Here is a 17,291-nt window from a genome sequence, read left to right as displayed (position 1 = left end):
AGTTGGAGATAAGAGTCTCATAGTCTTTCTTACCTGGAGCTGGCTTCAAACCATAATCCTCAGATCTCAGCCTCCTGATTCACTAGGATTACAGGCATGAACCACCAGTGCCTGGTTTATCAAAATAACTTCTTAGTTTACAAAAAATGTGACATCTCATGGATTTTCCTAAATAGCTTTTATAGTATTATTATTATTATTATTATTATTATTATCAGTTTGTGAGTACAAATGCACTTTGTTCAATGTACCCTCTCCATCATTTTCCCTTATCTCTCTTAACCCCACACATCTCCTCAAGATATGTGATTCCATTTTCACATTTATATATTGAATATTATGACTATTTTTTGCCCACCATTTCTCTCTTTTTCTTATTTTCTATTCTTTAATAATGAATAAAATAATTAAAATGCATTTCTAAAATTATACCTAATAGTTTTTAAAGGCTGAGATGAAGTAACTTTTTTTTGTTTTGTTTTTGGTGAAAATAAAAAGTCTGGTCTTGAACCATCACTTTCAGGATTAAATAATCCCAGGGAAGCATCTTTATATCCTGTATTCAGGGAAGATGAATGGATTGCCAGGCTGAATTATCCATCTCTTGAAAAAATGTTCTTATGGCTGTAGAATGACTACAGATTGCTTTCTTTATACTTGGAGGAGCAGATAGGGCTCCAGATGGAGGTGTTTCTCAGTAAGCTGTCAAGTGATCCATCCATCAAAAAGCCATATCACTCTGCTGAGTTTTCCTTCTCTGCCAAGATTTGTGTTGGGTCATGTTGGAGAGGGCAGGATATGATGAAGTCAAGAAAAATAAAAGCCAAAGGGATATGTAGCAGAAATAAAAGGAATTGTGACTATATTTAAATGTTGTGACTATATTTAAATATTTTAGAGTTGTTTTATATGGATTTGACCATTTCTATCTCCACTTGCTTTTATTTTTTCCTGAAATGTAGACTTTGTGACATTGATAAAAAGAGATTGTTCTGTGTGATATTCAAGGAAACCAATATACATTGCTATATTAAAACTGTAATGCCTACATACTAAATTATTGTCAGCAAGCCAAGAGTCTTTTCAATCATAGACCTAAGGAAAATATAGTGAGATTACAAAATTAAATTAATTGAAAGTAAATACATAGCCTTAAAAAAACAACAAGCTATTTTCCACAGTGGTTGAACAAGTTTACATTCCCAGAGGTTCCTCAAAAGATTCCACATAGAGCTCCCCTATGACCCAGCAATCCCACTTTTGGGCATTTACCCAAATGATCGTAAACAAGACCATACTAAAGCTACCAGCACACCTATGTTTATTGCAGAAGCAACCCAGATGCCCCTCAGTAGATGAATGGATCAAGAAAATGGGGGTATATATACACAATGGAATTCTATGCCTCCATCAGAAAGAACGACATTGCCCCATTTGTTAGGAAATAGAAAGACTTGAAAAAAATTATATTAAGTCAAGTAAGCCAGGCCCAAAGAAACATAGATCCCATGGTTTTGCCTTATTTGCAATAACTAGTATATGTCTGAGACAAACAGAAACTGTCAGACAAGTTGATGTTAGGTGAAATGAACCCCAAGATAAGTATTCAAATGTTTTTTTTTTCTTTCTTGCGATTGTGTCTAACTTATTTATAAGATGATTTCTTTGTTGCATTATATGTCCCTCCCCCACCGTATAAGCCCTGCTTTCATTGTATTTGATGTTGGTATAATTTGTGGAGGGGAAGGGCAAAAACAAATTGTTTAAATAGGGATACAGGTGGACCTATTGCAACAATGAGATGTACAAGTCGCTATGTTGGAAACGAACTTTACAGCTTTGGCCAGGGATGGGGGGAGGGGTGTTAGGGGGTGGGAGATAGGAAAGGATGGGAAGGGGAAACAAAGGAGGAGGCAACAATGCTTGATAAGAAATGTACTCACTATCTTGCCCATATAATTGTAACCCCTCTGTACGGTATTTTCACAATAAAAACAAAAAACTAAAAAAAAAGTTAGGTGTGATAGTGTATGCCTTTAATCCTGCGTATGCTGGAGCTGGAGATTGAGAGTATTGTGGTCAAGGCCAGCCCAGAAAAAAGTTGACAAGACTCCATCTTAATCTACAAGACAGATGTGATCACATCTGCTCCTCATCCATGCTACATGGCAGACACAAGTAGGAGGGTAGTAGTCAATGGTCTCAGGGCCAAAAATGTAATACCCTACCTGAAAAATAAAGTAAGCAAAAATGGCAAGAGTTGTAGATTTTAAGGTAGAGCACCTGCATAACAAGTTTAAAGCTCTGAGTTCAAACACCAACACTACCATAATGATGAAGATGATGGTGATGATGATGATGATGATGATAATTACCCAACAAATCCAGAAATCACACTGTAGAGAAACTGATGGGCTCCACATTAACCTAACTTCATCTTGTTATTCTTTTGGAAAGTAAGATCATAGGAAAGTGTGCTTATTCCAGGTGTTCTTTGGGGGCTGGAGAGAAAAAATGTGTATGAACTGGTAGTTTCTGTTTTCTGAGACATTATATACTTATATATTTAATAATATTGTATTTCAGTCATTGCTAAGTATCAGAAAATTATGAAAATATATTCACTTCCATTGTACTTTATTCACTTAGGATTTGTTTTCATTTCCCTAGAAGCTAATTATTCTCAGCAACCTCCCTTAAACCAATGTATTAATAAATATTTTTATAAGCATCTACTGCGTGAGAAACCCCTTGCACAGCTGTGACTATTTTATTTAGAGCTGTGCTTCCCAACTTGTGTCATTATGACACATCTGGAAATCGAGAAGATCTATTTGTCAGTCTAGGAATGGTGTTATCCCTTAAAAACTCCTCAGAGTAACACCTCAAGCCCTATGCTACTAAGAACCTTATACTGTGTCCAAATGTAATTTTGATTATAATAAAATGTCCATGGTTGTAGACATTGATTTTAAATTTGTATTTAAAATTTGCAGAGCCATCGACTTTTTTTTATTGTCAATGTGATGTACAGAGGGGTTACAGTTACATAAGTAAGATATCAAGTACATTTCTTGTCGAACCTGTTTCTCCCTCCCTTATTTTTCTCCCACTTTCCCTTCCCCCAACCAAACAACCATCAATATCTTATAGCACACCTGGGTCTCCTATTTAGCCCATGTCAGTCAGGAAGTTCTGTATTGGAGAAGTGAGAGGCCTGAAGAGGTGGGTTAATCTATTGTTCTCCATGTGGAAAGGATCCAAACAAAGTGCTCTGTACAGTGTATGGGATTTTCTCTATGCAGTGTGTGAAAAACTATATGTATCTCTTTTCAACACTGGCTTAAAGAAAAGTGTGGGAGCAGTGGCAGAGGGCTTGCCTAGCAGAAGAGAAAAGGAATGGCTCTTCTATCATCAAGCATTTCCTTTTTTATGTATCTGCTCTGAACTATTCATGAAGATTCCTGTCCCTTATTTTCACTGATCCTGGCAGTGTGGGGACCTCTTTCTGTATTTATTATATAATATGTGAATTTGTAATATGAGGAAGTACTGAGTAGGTTTGAGACAAGGACAAAAGACAATACAATCAGAGAATAATAAGAACTGTATAAAATATGCGTTAAGTTTTGCTGTTTTTCTTAAATGTCAAGGCAGATTCTTAAGAGGTTTTAAAAAAAGAAATGGTTAATGTCTTTATTCTTGGGAAGTAAATACTACCTTTTTCTTTTTTTTATTCTGTAGTGATAAGGTGATAAGACTTACTCCTAAATCAGAAGAGGAAGCATATGCACTGAAGAAAATATACCACCAACTTAAGGTAATCAAACATCCACCTAAGTATTGTAGCATTATTGTCTGTGATGGGTATACAGAGCTTTGCTGAGTAGGGACTGAATAATTGGAATTAATTAGCCAAGAAAGTATAGACTATGAGATAAATTGAAATGACAAAGGCTAGTTGAGTTGAAGCTACTCAAAAATTAACACATCATAGGTCGGAGGTGTGGTTCAAGTGGTAGGTTGTCTATCAGTGAGCCAAAGCCTCAGATAACAAATCCAAGTCTCGGTCTCAGACAAAAAAAAAAATTAACACATTGTTTTTATCTGCCATTTGGCTTATACTCAAGCACACTGTAATCTTTATGAAAGTTTGTCTATTTTTTGGTCATTATTGTTTATAATGGGCATCTGGAATATCTTGGAAACTCAGTGCTTTTTTAGAGAATGAGTTAATTTGATTTGTAGTTTTCAGACCTTCATTTTTCCTTCTTGAAATCTTCCTAGATAAACATAAGCAGAAGTGAGTTGGGGAAAATAAAACTAGGAATTCAAGTCATTAGTGTTGCTGTGTTTCAGTGGGTCTGATAAGAACATTGTGTTGGCAAATTGTGTTGGTACTTCTGATAGTTCTATCTCTGGTGAAATTTATGAATTTGAGAGTTAGAGAGTTTCTCAACTCTCTATCACTGCATATAATCATTAGCATTAACTAAAAAACTAGGATGAGAAATGTGTCAATGTGTGTCTTCTGTGCCTTCCAAAACAGAAGCAGGCCCACAAAATACAGAGATTTAGGCCTCATTTTAATGGCTGACAAAGCAAATGACCAAAAGGACTTCATTAATCTTTAATTTGTGACAGGAGATGATGAAAATATAGTTCCTTGAGGAGAAAGAGAGAAGGTAGATAAATTAGATGGCTTATGGAGATTTTTGTAACTATCAGACATTTATTTGGTCTAATATTTGTGCTTTGATTTTTCTCTTGACCTCTTCCCTTTAACTATTACATTTATTTGCAAGTGAAGTTGTATACTTTGAGTTTATTGATTCCTTGTCTTCCTCCTAATTCCTAGTCTGACAAAAGCTAGGTCAGGCTGAAGCACTGATATCACTTGGTCAAAAATAAAAAATCCCTCAGGTATTTTAGCGAAACCCTAGAGTTTGTGTTCAGTGGACATTCCCTCAACTTCCTCCTCTCCTTGAAGGACTCTCTTTCTATGATGCTGACGTTAACCCTCTCCTGGTCACAGTGTCCTTTGTGGTAGTAATGTCTGAACCCTCTCTAAATAGTCCATCAGAGATGTAAAAGTTGCCAAGAAGCACAGCACAGTTGGGTAGAAATTTGCATCTCTATTGAAACTGAGTTGAGGTATACCACTGGAAACACAAAATGGCCACTTTCATTTTTTAAAATTTTATTTTATTGTAAAGATGCTGTACAGAGGGGTTACAGTTACATGAGTAAGGCAATGAGTACATGTCTTGTCGAGCATTGTTACCACTTTCCTTATTGTTCTCCCACTCTCCCTTCCCTTCCGGAACTCCCTCAACCTCCCCCCACCCCGACCCCACCCTGTCCAAAGTTGTAAAGCCACTTTCATTTTAAAGTAATGTTTAGGGAACACATATTCTGGAGTAAATATTAGACTGAAGGATTTTTCTTTACTTTGTGAATCTACTTATATGACAGATCCTACAACATTATGAAAGTACAGTTGCACAGTTATGCATTTCATTTACCATTTACCATTATAGTTACACATATCATTTACCATTATGAAGAACAGTAAAATTTCATCAATGAGGATTATTATGATTATTAATCAACTCTTTCATCTTCCTGGATGAAAGTAAAAGATTTGGGGCAAAGATATAGAGCCACTGATACTAATGACCACATATTGGACCTGTTTGTGGTACTGGGCTTTGAATTCAGGGCCTCAGGCTTATCTACCTGGCACTCTACCACTTGGGCTATGCCTCCAGTCCTAATTTTGCTGGTTACTTTTGGAGTTGAAGTCTACCAAACTTTTCTGTCCGGTGTAATCTCAAATCACAATTCTCCAGAGTAGCTAGGATTACAGGTATGAGTCACAGGTCTTGGACCATTTTTTGTCCATATTGAATGAAAAACAATTCTGCATACTTTTTTCATTTCAGGATTTAAAGAAAGATAATCAGCTGGTCCAAGATAATATCTTGGACCTTTTTCTTAGTGGACAACTAAGAGAAGGGAGGAAGAAGAAGGGAGGAAAGAAGAGAGAAAAGTAAAGGGAAGAAAATGGGTCAATTTGGGAATATTAACAATATTCCAGTAATTCTAATGCCACAGAAAATTAATCCATCCATTCTTTCTTTTCTAATTTATTTATTATTGTTATTTTAAGTATTGTTATTTTAAGGGGTTTCAATTCAATATGTTAATGAGTAAAATCCATCTTAATTAATGTCACATCTTCCATCATTCTTCCTCATCTCTACCAACTCCCAAGTTTACCTGCTTCCATTTTCACACCTGTACATTGACTATTATAACTGCATTCACCCACCCTTCCTCACTCTATTCTCAGTCACCAAGAGTCTGTCATAGTGCTCTCTATAAGTTGCTCTCTGATGTGGTACTATTAAGAAATTGAGAGAGACAGCGGGCAAAGGTTAAGTAACTTGCCCAATCACCATGGAGAACCAGGACAGGCATGTGGTCATCATCATCCCTCTGAGGCCTGAATGGAGCCTGCCTCTTGCTCTGGTCTGATTTGCCCTGTCTTCCCAGAGAAAAGAATTAATGGTGAGTTTTCAGGGCAGTAGAACCTATAGTCAGAATGTAAAGGTTATCACATTCTCATTTACCTTATTCCTGGAATTGAGGGTGGCCAAGACTACCCCCAGATTCAACAGTTTGCAGGAGGTCTCATATGGCTTAGCATATACTCCTGCTCATAACTATTATTTATTACAGCAAAAAATGCAAAGCAGAATCAACAAAGGGAGGTAGGCATATGGGGTAAAGTCCAGGGGAACTCAGATCCAGGCTTCCAACAATCTTCTCTCAGTGGCAGCCCATAGGATCTGCTCAAGTCCCCTGCAAGGACTTGTGACAAAACATGTGCCATGCTAACTGGCAAGGAAGCTCACTAGAGACCCAGTGTTTGGAGCCTGATCACATAGTCCCCAGTGCCTAGCACATACCCAAATTCCAGACTCTGAAAGAAAAGCAGAGATTTGGCCTGAGTAGTGTTATTCCCACAATGTAAGCACTCTGTGTCACTCTGTTTAGTCTTACAAGTTAACGTGGTAGGAAACCTTCCAAGGCCAAGTCCGCAGATGTCAGCCAAGGGAAAGTTTTGCCATCAGGCCTACCTAGAAACAACATTTACAACCCCCTCTTCTAGATCTCTTCTGCACATTCCTTTATTTTCTATCTCTAAAAAAGTAGTTTTCACTAAGCACTGGTGGCCCACATCTGTAATCCTAGCTACTCTAAGAGGCTGACATCTGAGGATCACAGTTTGAAGCCAGCCTGGGCAGGAAAGTCTGTGAGTTATCTTCAATTACTAACCAAAGAAGCCAGATGTGGAACTATGGCTCAACTGGTAGAGCACTAGCCTTGAGTAAAAAAGTTCAGAGATAGGGCTCAGGCCCTGAGTTCACGCACACTCACACACACACACACACACACACACACACACACACACACACACACAGAGGTTTTCTGGGGCTGAATTCTGAAGTATTGAACTTAGATAAGTTTCTAACTAAAAGCTTTGATATCTTTTAAAATTTGAATTATTTCACCCAGTGATCCATTTACTCCTTGAAAAGCAACAGCTCTGTCCAGCCAGAGACAGCAGCCTGCAGAGAACACAGAATGCGGCTGTCTGTCATCTCCTGCCCTGTAGAGCTGATAGGACAGAATTGGGGTCATCACTAACAGCTTTTCTGAGTACCCACACTGGGCTCAGGAGGAAAGGAAGGAGTTGTAGAGGGAAGACCTTAGCTTCTTTCTTCCCCTAGGGCAAAGCGAGGTCAACAGAATTCTAAAAGGGCTCAAGATTTCTGTTGTGTGGTGCACCGGCCCTGCAGAATCATTTCTCTGTGACTGTAATAGATTAGATGATGTCATATTGGACGACTGAAGGGAGAGTGCGTGGGGTGGGCCTGACCTAACCAACTGAGCCCTTTAAAAACAAAGACTTTTGTCCAGGTGTTCAGCCACAAAGGAGGTAGACAAGCGCTATTGCTGGTTTCAAAGAAAGGTACTTTACAAACTGTTATGATGTGAACTGTCCTTGGAAGTCATGTGGCCAGAAATGACCGTGGTGCTTAGGAAGAGATGGAAATGAGAGTAACCCCCAACTGATAGGTACTAAGAAAATAAAGACATTCAGTGGGCGGAGCTGGATGCTGCCACAACTACTGAGGCTTGGAAGAAGATCCTGGGACCCAGAGGAGAGTACAGCTGAGCTGACTTGGATATTACTCTGAGATCCAGAAGAGAAAAATCTAGCCAGACCTGCCTCAACTTCTGACCCACAGAATTGTGAGATGATAACTAGCCCTTATATTACTGCTAAGTGTGTGGTGATGTAGTCCACAACACAAGAACACACACATCACAAAACAGAAACTACCTACACCTTGGCCTTTAACTCTTGTTTCCTTTATGAAGGCTTTAAGTTAATCTTGCTCATTTCACTAGCTGTAAGGAAGCATCTTATGGAAAGTAAAATGATTGGACTACATGCTTAGGCTGTAAATTAACAATGTCTTATCTGAGACATGAACAAATGCAAAATGTGTGTACACCACTGAGTGGAATCTGAGATGGTATGGGCCAAGCAGAGCTAATTAGTCATAGGACTTCTGTTACAAAGCTAGTTACTTTGCTAATTAAATTTCATGGTTCTGCTGAAGAATTGAAACAAGGAAGTTAAACAGAAAACCGAGTCCCCCCAGAGAACCGGATGGAGAACGTACCAGCCAATTAAAGTGTTAATTAAGAGCATAGCCATGATTTAAGTAAAGTTATGCTAGAAGGGGAACAGTTTTGCAGGTGAGTAAAATTAGAATCAGGATACTGCATGCTGCCAACGTTTCTTCATAACTTCTTTGTTTGGGCTCTGAAGGAACAGAAACGGCTTATGTACGATCAGAGTGTGTTATAGAATTGACACAGTCCTGTTGAAAGAAAAAAATTAATGACATATCTGTTTCCAGTTTTCTCATCAGAGAGCTTGAGGATGAAAATTCTTGCTTTCCCAAGAGTTAGTCATTTTTTCCAAACTAGAATACAACCTCAAAGATGTGACTTGGTTTGTCAGGTGTCCTTCAAGGACACACCAAGAGTCATTCAGTCCCAGGGAGGACAAATGAGCCTCCTGTGGGCAACACTTGATCCCAGCGCAGATGTACGCCTTCCTCCTTGTCTCTTCCCAGTTTGCTACTGTAGCTGACTGGTGTCTCCTCTAATCGTTCTCGGTGTCTTCTCAAGTCATATATCCACGGGACCATGGGATTTCTAAATGCAAACATCCAACTGGGAAACTTTATTAGAAAGAAGATGGATGGTGATAGAATTTGTGCTGTGAGAGTTAATGTATTCCTGATTTTATTATGAACTGATTGTGTAACAGGATTTCTTAATCAGACCCTTGGTAAACAGAATTCCAGGATGAAGGTCAGGATTCTTTACTCTGATTCATACACATCCTCCCTCCAACTAATCTAATCTCTGTGTGTGTGTGTGTGTGTGTGTGTGTGTGTGTGTGTGTGTGTGTGTGTGTGTTGTGCTGGTACTGGAGCTTAAATTCAGGGCTATATGCTCTTGGTTGGCTTTTTTGCTCAAGACTGGTACTCTACTACTTGAGCCACACCTCCACTTCTATCTAGATATGTCTATAAAAGGATTTTGCAGATGTAATTTGGTTCCCAAATCAATTGACCCTATAATAAGGAGATTAGTCAGATTGGCCTGAGATGATATGATGAGCTTTAAAATTAAAAAACAAAGAGTATTTTCTCCAGCTGGCTGCAGAAGAAAATTAAGAGAGACTCAGTCTTGCTGGCCAGGAATAAATCGAACATTCATGGTGCAAACAGGCATGTGAAAATAAGTTGCAGGTGGCTGATGGTTGCTGGTCATACTCTCTAGTTTACTAAGAAGAAAATAGGACCTTGGTCCTACAACCACACAGAAATGAATTTTCCCCACAACCAGTGAGAATCTAAGCATCCAGAACTTAGAAAATACAGCCCATGCTGGCTCCTTAAAAATCCAGCCTCCTTGTGGCTAGATTTCTTACCCACAGACCCAGTAATATAATAAAACCAGGGTGGATACATGGTAATTTAGCAGTTTAAAAAATCTAATGGTCTTAAATAGCTGGTTAATGATACCTTTCAGCAGGGAAAAGTAAAAGATACTGGTCTGTCAATATATTTGGACTGAAAATTTCCTTAACATTTTGTGGTTGTTAAGGATTTTGTAATGGAAAGAAGCAATGCTATGTTGTGTTTTCACTGGCTAGATTTCTGTAAGAGAGAAAAAGCTCCTTCTAATCGAGGCACATGGCCAAATGCAGTTCTGGATTAAATTTCATCAACCCAACTTTGACAAGTGGCTTGCATTTTTTTCTCTCGCTGTGGCTATTGATAATTAGTAAACTCCATAACAAAAGCTATCAAGAGATACATACATTGTGTATGGAAAGAGAAGGAAACAGTCTTTCAAATACAAAAAGGCATACATAATGTCATGATGGTGGAGGTGACAGCTGACCCCAGGACTCTTTATTTCATTGTATCTGCAAGGTGAATGAGTGTGGGCTAGGACCATATTATTTTGAGTTGACTGTGTTTCGTTCATTTCTATTTATAAGACTTTCTAGTTTCAGCCTGTGCTGAGACTGTTTGGAATTTGTTGGATTGTGAAAGTAATTGTTCTTGTTGGGTAGTAAAGTCTAACCTTCCTCGGGTATGTTTCAAGAGGAACATTGGAGAGGAGGGGCTGGGACAGTGTCTCATGGAGGGTAATGTTGCCTTTGCTCCCTGTCACACATCAGCTGTCACTGGCCTTTGCCTCCTCTGCATGTCTACTGGCTGCCAGAACAACTGGATCATGTGTCTCATTACCTATCTGGCTAATGCGTGGTCATTTGCTTGGGAGACACAGTCATTGCTTAAATTCAAGTGAATGATGTCACTTAAACAGGTTCTTTGTTTTTATACCCATACTAGGACTTTCCATTCACTTTTTCAGTCAAGGCTCTACCTCTAGAGCCCCACCTTTACTTCTGGATATTTGCTGGTTAATTGGAGATAAGAATCTTGGGGATTTTTCTGCCTGTGCTGTATTGAACTTTAATCCTCAGATCTCACCCTCCTGAGTAACTAACAGGTGTCAGCTATTGGCAACCTAGCACTTCACACAATGGGCTAGGCTTAAAAAAAAAGCCACAGTGTCAGTCCAGATTGAAGGAAAAACAGACCCCATGATCTAATGAGAACATTATAAGGCATTAATATAAATAGAAGAAGGACTTAGAGTCGTTTTCTGAAATGGACCACATTCACTACTTCCTGTCCCCTGTCCTACATGTTTCCCCTCATCCAATTTCAGTTGGAAGATGACAGCTGCCAACTTCTCCCCTTCAATCTCACTACTGCTGCTGCAGTTCTAGGCCTGATCATCTTTAGCCCAGATTATCTGTCTCCCAAATGTCCTTCCTATTAACATCATCATGCCAGTTGTCTACTTAACACCTTTTACATCTCCCATTGTTGCTAGCAGGAATTTGCAGCCCACATTGCACAGAGAAATGCTGGGCAATTTTTAAAAGGCTTACATCTGACCCATTGACAGATTCTAACTCAGCTACTCATATAAGGGTCTCACGTTTTTCTCTAGGGCCAGCCTCAGACCTCTATCCTTCTACTTCTAGCTGGAGTCAAAGTTGCACACCACCATGCTTAAGTTTTTACTGCGATGTGGTTCTCAATATCTTTTTATCTGGATGAGCCTCAAACATCTCTGCCTCCTGAGAAGCTGCGATTACAATCTTCCTATCCTATTCCGTATGTATCAAAGGGAGCAAACCCCTGGTCTATGGGATTCATTCTTCAGAGTGACACATGGGGCCCCTTAAGATGACATTTGCCTGCCTTTCTAATACTTCTCTGCATCTGTCACCATCCTTGGCTTACTGAACTCATTGTAGTTTCTTGCCTAAGTGCCTCTCTCAGATGATTGTCTTGTCTGAAATGCTCTTCTCTCCTTTGCCCATCTGGTGGACAGCCCTCATCTTTGAAGCAGAGTCTAAAAACATCAGGTTCTCCTTGAATCCTTTGATCTTCCCTTAACTCTGTAGATAGCTGTATCCTGGCATCCATATCACTTTGTGCTTTCTCTCCTCACCCACATCTCTAAAACACTGAGTTTCTCTCTGATTTGAAACTTAATGACTCTGTGAGATGCATTTTGTAGTATTGATGGAAAGGAAGATGTGACTTTTCCTTGGGTGCTAAAAGATGGTTATCCACCTACCTCTAGGACTTGCCTAGCCAATGCTTCGAAGAACCATTTCTCTTGCATGACCCACCTCTCAGGTTCTACTTGTTTCTTTTCTGATCCTTATAGTTCCTTTTTTATGTTTAGTCTTAAGCTTTTACACGAAAAATAAACAAAGATGAGAGAGAACCACTTGTGCTTTGTTAAATATAACTCTCTCACCCACTTCCATTTTCAAAGAATCTCAACACCAGATCAAAGATACAGGAATAGATGAAGTTTGTTGGTTTTTATTATTATTTTGAGGTTTGTTTGTTGTTGTTGTTGCAGTGACTGATATGGTGCATCTAGTGACTAAGAGTTTTCTATCAAATATATAGGCTGCACTTTGTTACCATTTCTTGGACACGTGAATTTAAGAGCATCCTTTGCATATTTATCAGCCAGAGCCAGTAAGATTTTCCTGGATTAGTGTCTTACTTACAGCATTTCCTCTGCCTTAGAAATCTAAGATGTCAGGGTTGATGAGAAGAGTAATAGGACACAGGTCCCAAAACTTTTTTAGAGAAATAGACCATTGCCCCAATGGCTAACATCATAGTGCAAATGTTTAAATGAGTTCTTATGACCTAAAGAGATGGACTACCACCATCCAACTCCATTTTTAAACATTCAGACATGTGAGGTACTGTACAGGCCAACTGTAAAAAGCAGTTGGCATGATGAGTAAGAATGTTACCCTGGAGACATATTTCTTTGGTTTACATCCAGACTCTCCTTACACTATTTGTGTGAGTATCAGATAGTTACCTAGTTTCTCTGTAACTCCATTTCCTGATTTCCCTTACCAGATTGAGAAACTTCTAAAAGAAGGGACTACTTCTTACTCTTCTTTGGGTAGGATCAAAGATGAGTCAGCTCACCTTTGTTTCCCTAAGTCCTCACAGTAAAATATTTCTCTCTCTATCTCTCTCCTCTCCACTTCTCTCCTTTGCTCTCTGTCTCTCTCTGTTTCTGTCTATATATATATATATATATTATATATATATATATGCACATATACACACAATATAATAAAGCTGATCATTAGAAATATTTGAATTTGAAAAATCAGAGCTCTGGTGCCTAGAAATCAATTTGTAGGTGTGCATAAAAATATTTCTATCCCCTTTAATTGTTTGACATACTTGATGAGAAAACTCATCCTTTATAACCCCAAAACAGCTACAAAGAATGCATGTGTGATGATTTTTGTGCCCTAAAAAAACTCAAAGTGTTTTTGCATATTCATCACCCTCAAAGACTCAGCTTGATTAAAGGAGTTTCCTGTTTTCTACCATTTTAGTTTTTTTCTAGCTGTGTAAATGTAGAAGGATTAAAAGTCTCATGCTCCCACAAACATTTCTGAGATTTTTTTGATCATTATATTTATTTTGAGGCTATCTGGTCATCAGTGTTTGCTTTTTTCTCCCACAGTTTGTTACATTTTCATGTGGTCAATGACCTAGATGTGATGTTATTGCAAAAAAGAAAAAGAGAAAGTATAGAGATACAGAGCAAATCTAATAAGGCAAAGACATTGACCCTGTGCCAGGACTGTGATCTGCGAGAAGCTGCATCCACTCTTGTTTTTTTATCCCACTAGACAGAGATTATTGGGAGCATGGGTAGAAGATGTCTCTGTGTTAAGGGACCAGGCTGAGCCTTTGATGATTGTAATAGGTCAGTGATGCACAAGAGAGCAAGCCTTGGGCTTTCTGAAGAATTAATAGATGGAAGAATAAACAGTGGAAGAAAGGATAAGCTCTTCTTTCAATATTTCTCTGTCCTCCCTGCCCTAAAACACCAGCTACTGAATGGAGAGCCTGACTTGAAATGGACAGCTGATTCACTTAGACAACAAATTGTACTGAACCACAGGTTAAAAAAATCAGTTAAAGTCTAATCAGGAAGCAGACACCCCACCAATAATTTGATGGAGAATTTTTAAATATAAAGTAATGTTAATTTTAATATGGTTGGTCACTCTAAAACTTAGGTTGAAATGTGGTTCCCTAGTGTAACAGTATTAAGAGGTGGTAGGAACTGTAAGAGTGAGCAGGTCACTAAAATAGGATCAACCAGCATTCCTGGGGCTGAATTATTCACATGTAGACAGGTTTTTAGAAAGCTAGGTTGCCCTTGGTATATTGTTTCTTCCATGTGTTTCCACTTGAATTTCTACTTCTCCTCCATATTAGTACCCAGGGAGAGGTACCTGCCATTTACAGCCACCTAGTCTTGGACCTCTTATCTCCAGGACCATTAACCAGGTAAACTTCTTTCCTTCATAAATGACCAGGGCTCAGATACTCTGTTTTAGTAACAGAAAATGAATTAACCCAAACTGTCTCAACTAGTACCTGATTACTTATTTCTGAAAGTACACAAGGAAAGAAATGCAAATGCAGGGGATAGCTACTGCTTTTCAGGAGAAGAAAAAATACCCATGCAAGAGCTGAAGAACCTAGTTGAACATCTTCCTCTCTAGCCTAAGTGTGAGATTTATGTGTCCCTACAATTGACAGCATGCTAAATGAGAAATCCACTGGGTACCAAGAGTCTGAAGCTGGTCTCTTGCTTTGGTATCTGTGAGATTTGTTGGAGATGAAGTACCACTGAACACCCCATGTGCTCTGAGGAGCCAAAAAGGTAAAGGGGATTCCTGAACCAGGAAAAAAATCTCCTTCCTGTATCTTGCAATGCCTGTCGGAAGCCCTATCTTGACAAAGCCCATCATTTCTATCAAAGGAGAATCCTTTAATCCTCCTTTAAACCTAAAATGTCCACAGCCCCTGAAAAAGAGCAGAGAAAAGGGTTCTGTACATTCACTATCTGTATTACATGGCATGTTCTTCTACATGCCAGATTTGCATATTACCTCCCATAATCAGCACAATTAAAGATAGAGTGGTACTATCTCAAATTTACAGTAGAAGGATAGAGACATTCTGTTTTCCATTCTGCAGAAGGTTTATACTATTAAAGTGGAGCATGGTGGTGATCGTCCGTAATTTCAACACTTAGGAGGCAGAAGCAGGAAGAGCTCAAGTATAAGGCCACCCTGAGTTACATAGAATCAAGGCTAGCTTGGACTATATACTGAGACCTTGTCTCAAAACAACCACCAACACAACAAAAAAATCCTTTTGAACAGAATTTAAGGAAAATTTCACTGAAAATATTTATCAGGTAAAAACAAAAAAATTAAAACCTTTCCCTGAGCCTCTTCAGTGGCCAGTTGAGAGTAAAAAAGTTCACCGAGAAACACAGATGAGCTGAGGCAGAGATTCTGACCAGAGGGAGCTGGGGGCTTGCCACAGGATGCCCTGGCTTCCTCCACATTATCCAATAGTGAGAGTTGTTTAAAATCTACATTATCCATTAGTGAGAGTCGTTTAAAATCTTATGTGGCAACATTTGATTTGATTCTTTGGTCAAGTCTGTGATATTTCAGGCCCACTTTTAGAAACTAGGTAGGCTTCAAGTACATTTTCTGCCATTAAATTTCTCTTATAACTACCCCAAGTAGCTCAAGCCAGAGAGTAGACACTAGACCTACCAAGAACCTTCCTCTGCTGCGAGAGCAGAAAGTCTGTCCCATGTCCCCTGAGACAGACATGGTGATTGCTTGCCCCCTGATTACATTCCTTCCTGTTCTAAGAGGAAGATGTTTCTGTGTCTACTCTCTGCTCATTGTTCATGGAGCACAGGAATTACAGGAGTCTAAGATGCTTATGCATCTCAGAGAATAAGGAGCCACATCTGGACAATCTGAGACGACTTGGAAAGACTCTAGGTGCTTCCTCCAGCACATATAGAGTGACCATAAAAACATAATGACTAGTCACCAAAACTCATATTCCTCTGAGTTCATATTCCCTAAAGCTAGGAGTGGTCATGTGGCTTCCACCCATGGAGAGGAAGCAGAAGTGATGGACACCATGTACAGACTGAGGCTTTGTAACCATTCCTCACTCTTTCCCTGTCAATGGCTGGTCAATGATTGTAACAGGCCTTGAAGTATAGTGATGAAGTATAAGATAAATGGGACCTGGTCCCCAAATCATGTGATAGAAAGTCTCCCACATCAAGAAACAATGACTCCAGAAATGGAGGAGACTAGCATGTTTGAACCAATGCATACTCTCATTTATTTATTTGCCATCATTGATATTATTGGAACTCTAATAATGACTCCACTTCTGAAGCTCTTTGCTTTAAGTTCTGTGAATTTACTACGCTGACAGTTTGAAATACTTAAAGTTGGTATGGACTGAGAATTTTCCAAATTTCCTTATTCGTTCAACAGATTTTAATAAAAACTCTATCGTGGGCATTATATGACTCACCCACTGTAGTGTGGAAGAGAAACAGGACTTTTATACAAGGTTCTCAGAGATATTCAATAGATCATCATCCAGAGAGAGGGGGGGTAAGGGAGAGAGAGAGAGAGACAAAGACACAGAGACATAGAGACATAGAGAAACAGACAAAGAAACAGAGGCAGAGAGACAGAGATAGAAGCAGAGAGAGAAGGCAGTTTGGTCGACCCTCATAAATATATTCCAAATGTTTCCCTTTACACATATTCAATAATTTAGCCAAACAGCTTCTCTTCTCCAAATGTTTTATATTTCCCAGTCTCTGAGCCTTTTTATACATAAGTAGTCATGTGTTCCACAAATGTTTATTAAGTGACCATTGTGTGTCAGTACTATCCTAGATAGTGAGGGCTACAGCTGTAATGCCACCCAACTTCATGAAACACTCTAGTGGAGGAACACTGACAAAAGAGGTTAAAAAAATAAAAAAAATTACCATGTTAGATAGTCACGGTTGTAATGGGAAGCAGAGCAGGGAAGAAGGCTGAGGAGACAAGGAGAATAATTTGAAATGGAACAGTCAGGGATGTCATCATTGAAAAGAAGACATTGGAACAGAAGTTAAAGGTTGAAGGC

General features: G+C 38.9%; 1 protein-coding gene across 1 annotated transcript in view; it reads left to right on the top strand.

The window, feature by feature from the left end:
• Cpa6 (carboxypeptidase A6) overlaps window positions 1–17,291 on the top strand; it is a 274,164-nt gene that overhangs the window by 97,751 nt on the left and 159,122 nt on the right. The window contains exon 2 of the mRNA XM_013034477.1: window positions 3,745–3,820. Within this exon, the coding sequence (XP_012889931.1) occupies window positions 3,745–3,820 (76 nt within the window). The remainder of the gene's footprint in view (window positions 1–3,744; window positions 3,821–17,291) is intronic.

Source organism: Dipodomys ordii, unplaced genomic scaffold (genome assembly GCF_000151885.1).
Source record: "Dipodomys ordii isolate 6190 unplaced genomic scaffold, Dord_2.0 Scaffold190, whole genome shotgun sequence".
Classification (NCBI taxonomy): Eukaryota; Metazoa; Chordata; class Mammalia; order Rodentia; family Heteromyidae; genus Dipodomys; species Dipodomys ordii.
The sequence above is the reverse complement of the archived record's forward strand: the minus strand, read 5'-3'. Positions and strand labels throughout refer to the sequence as shown.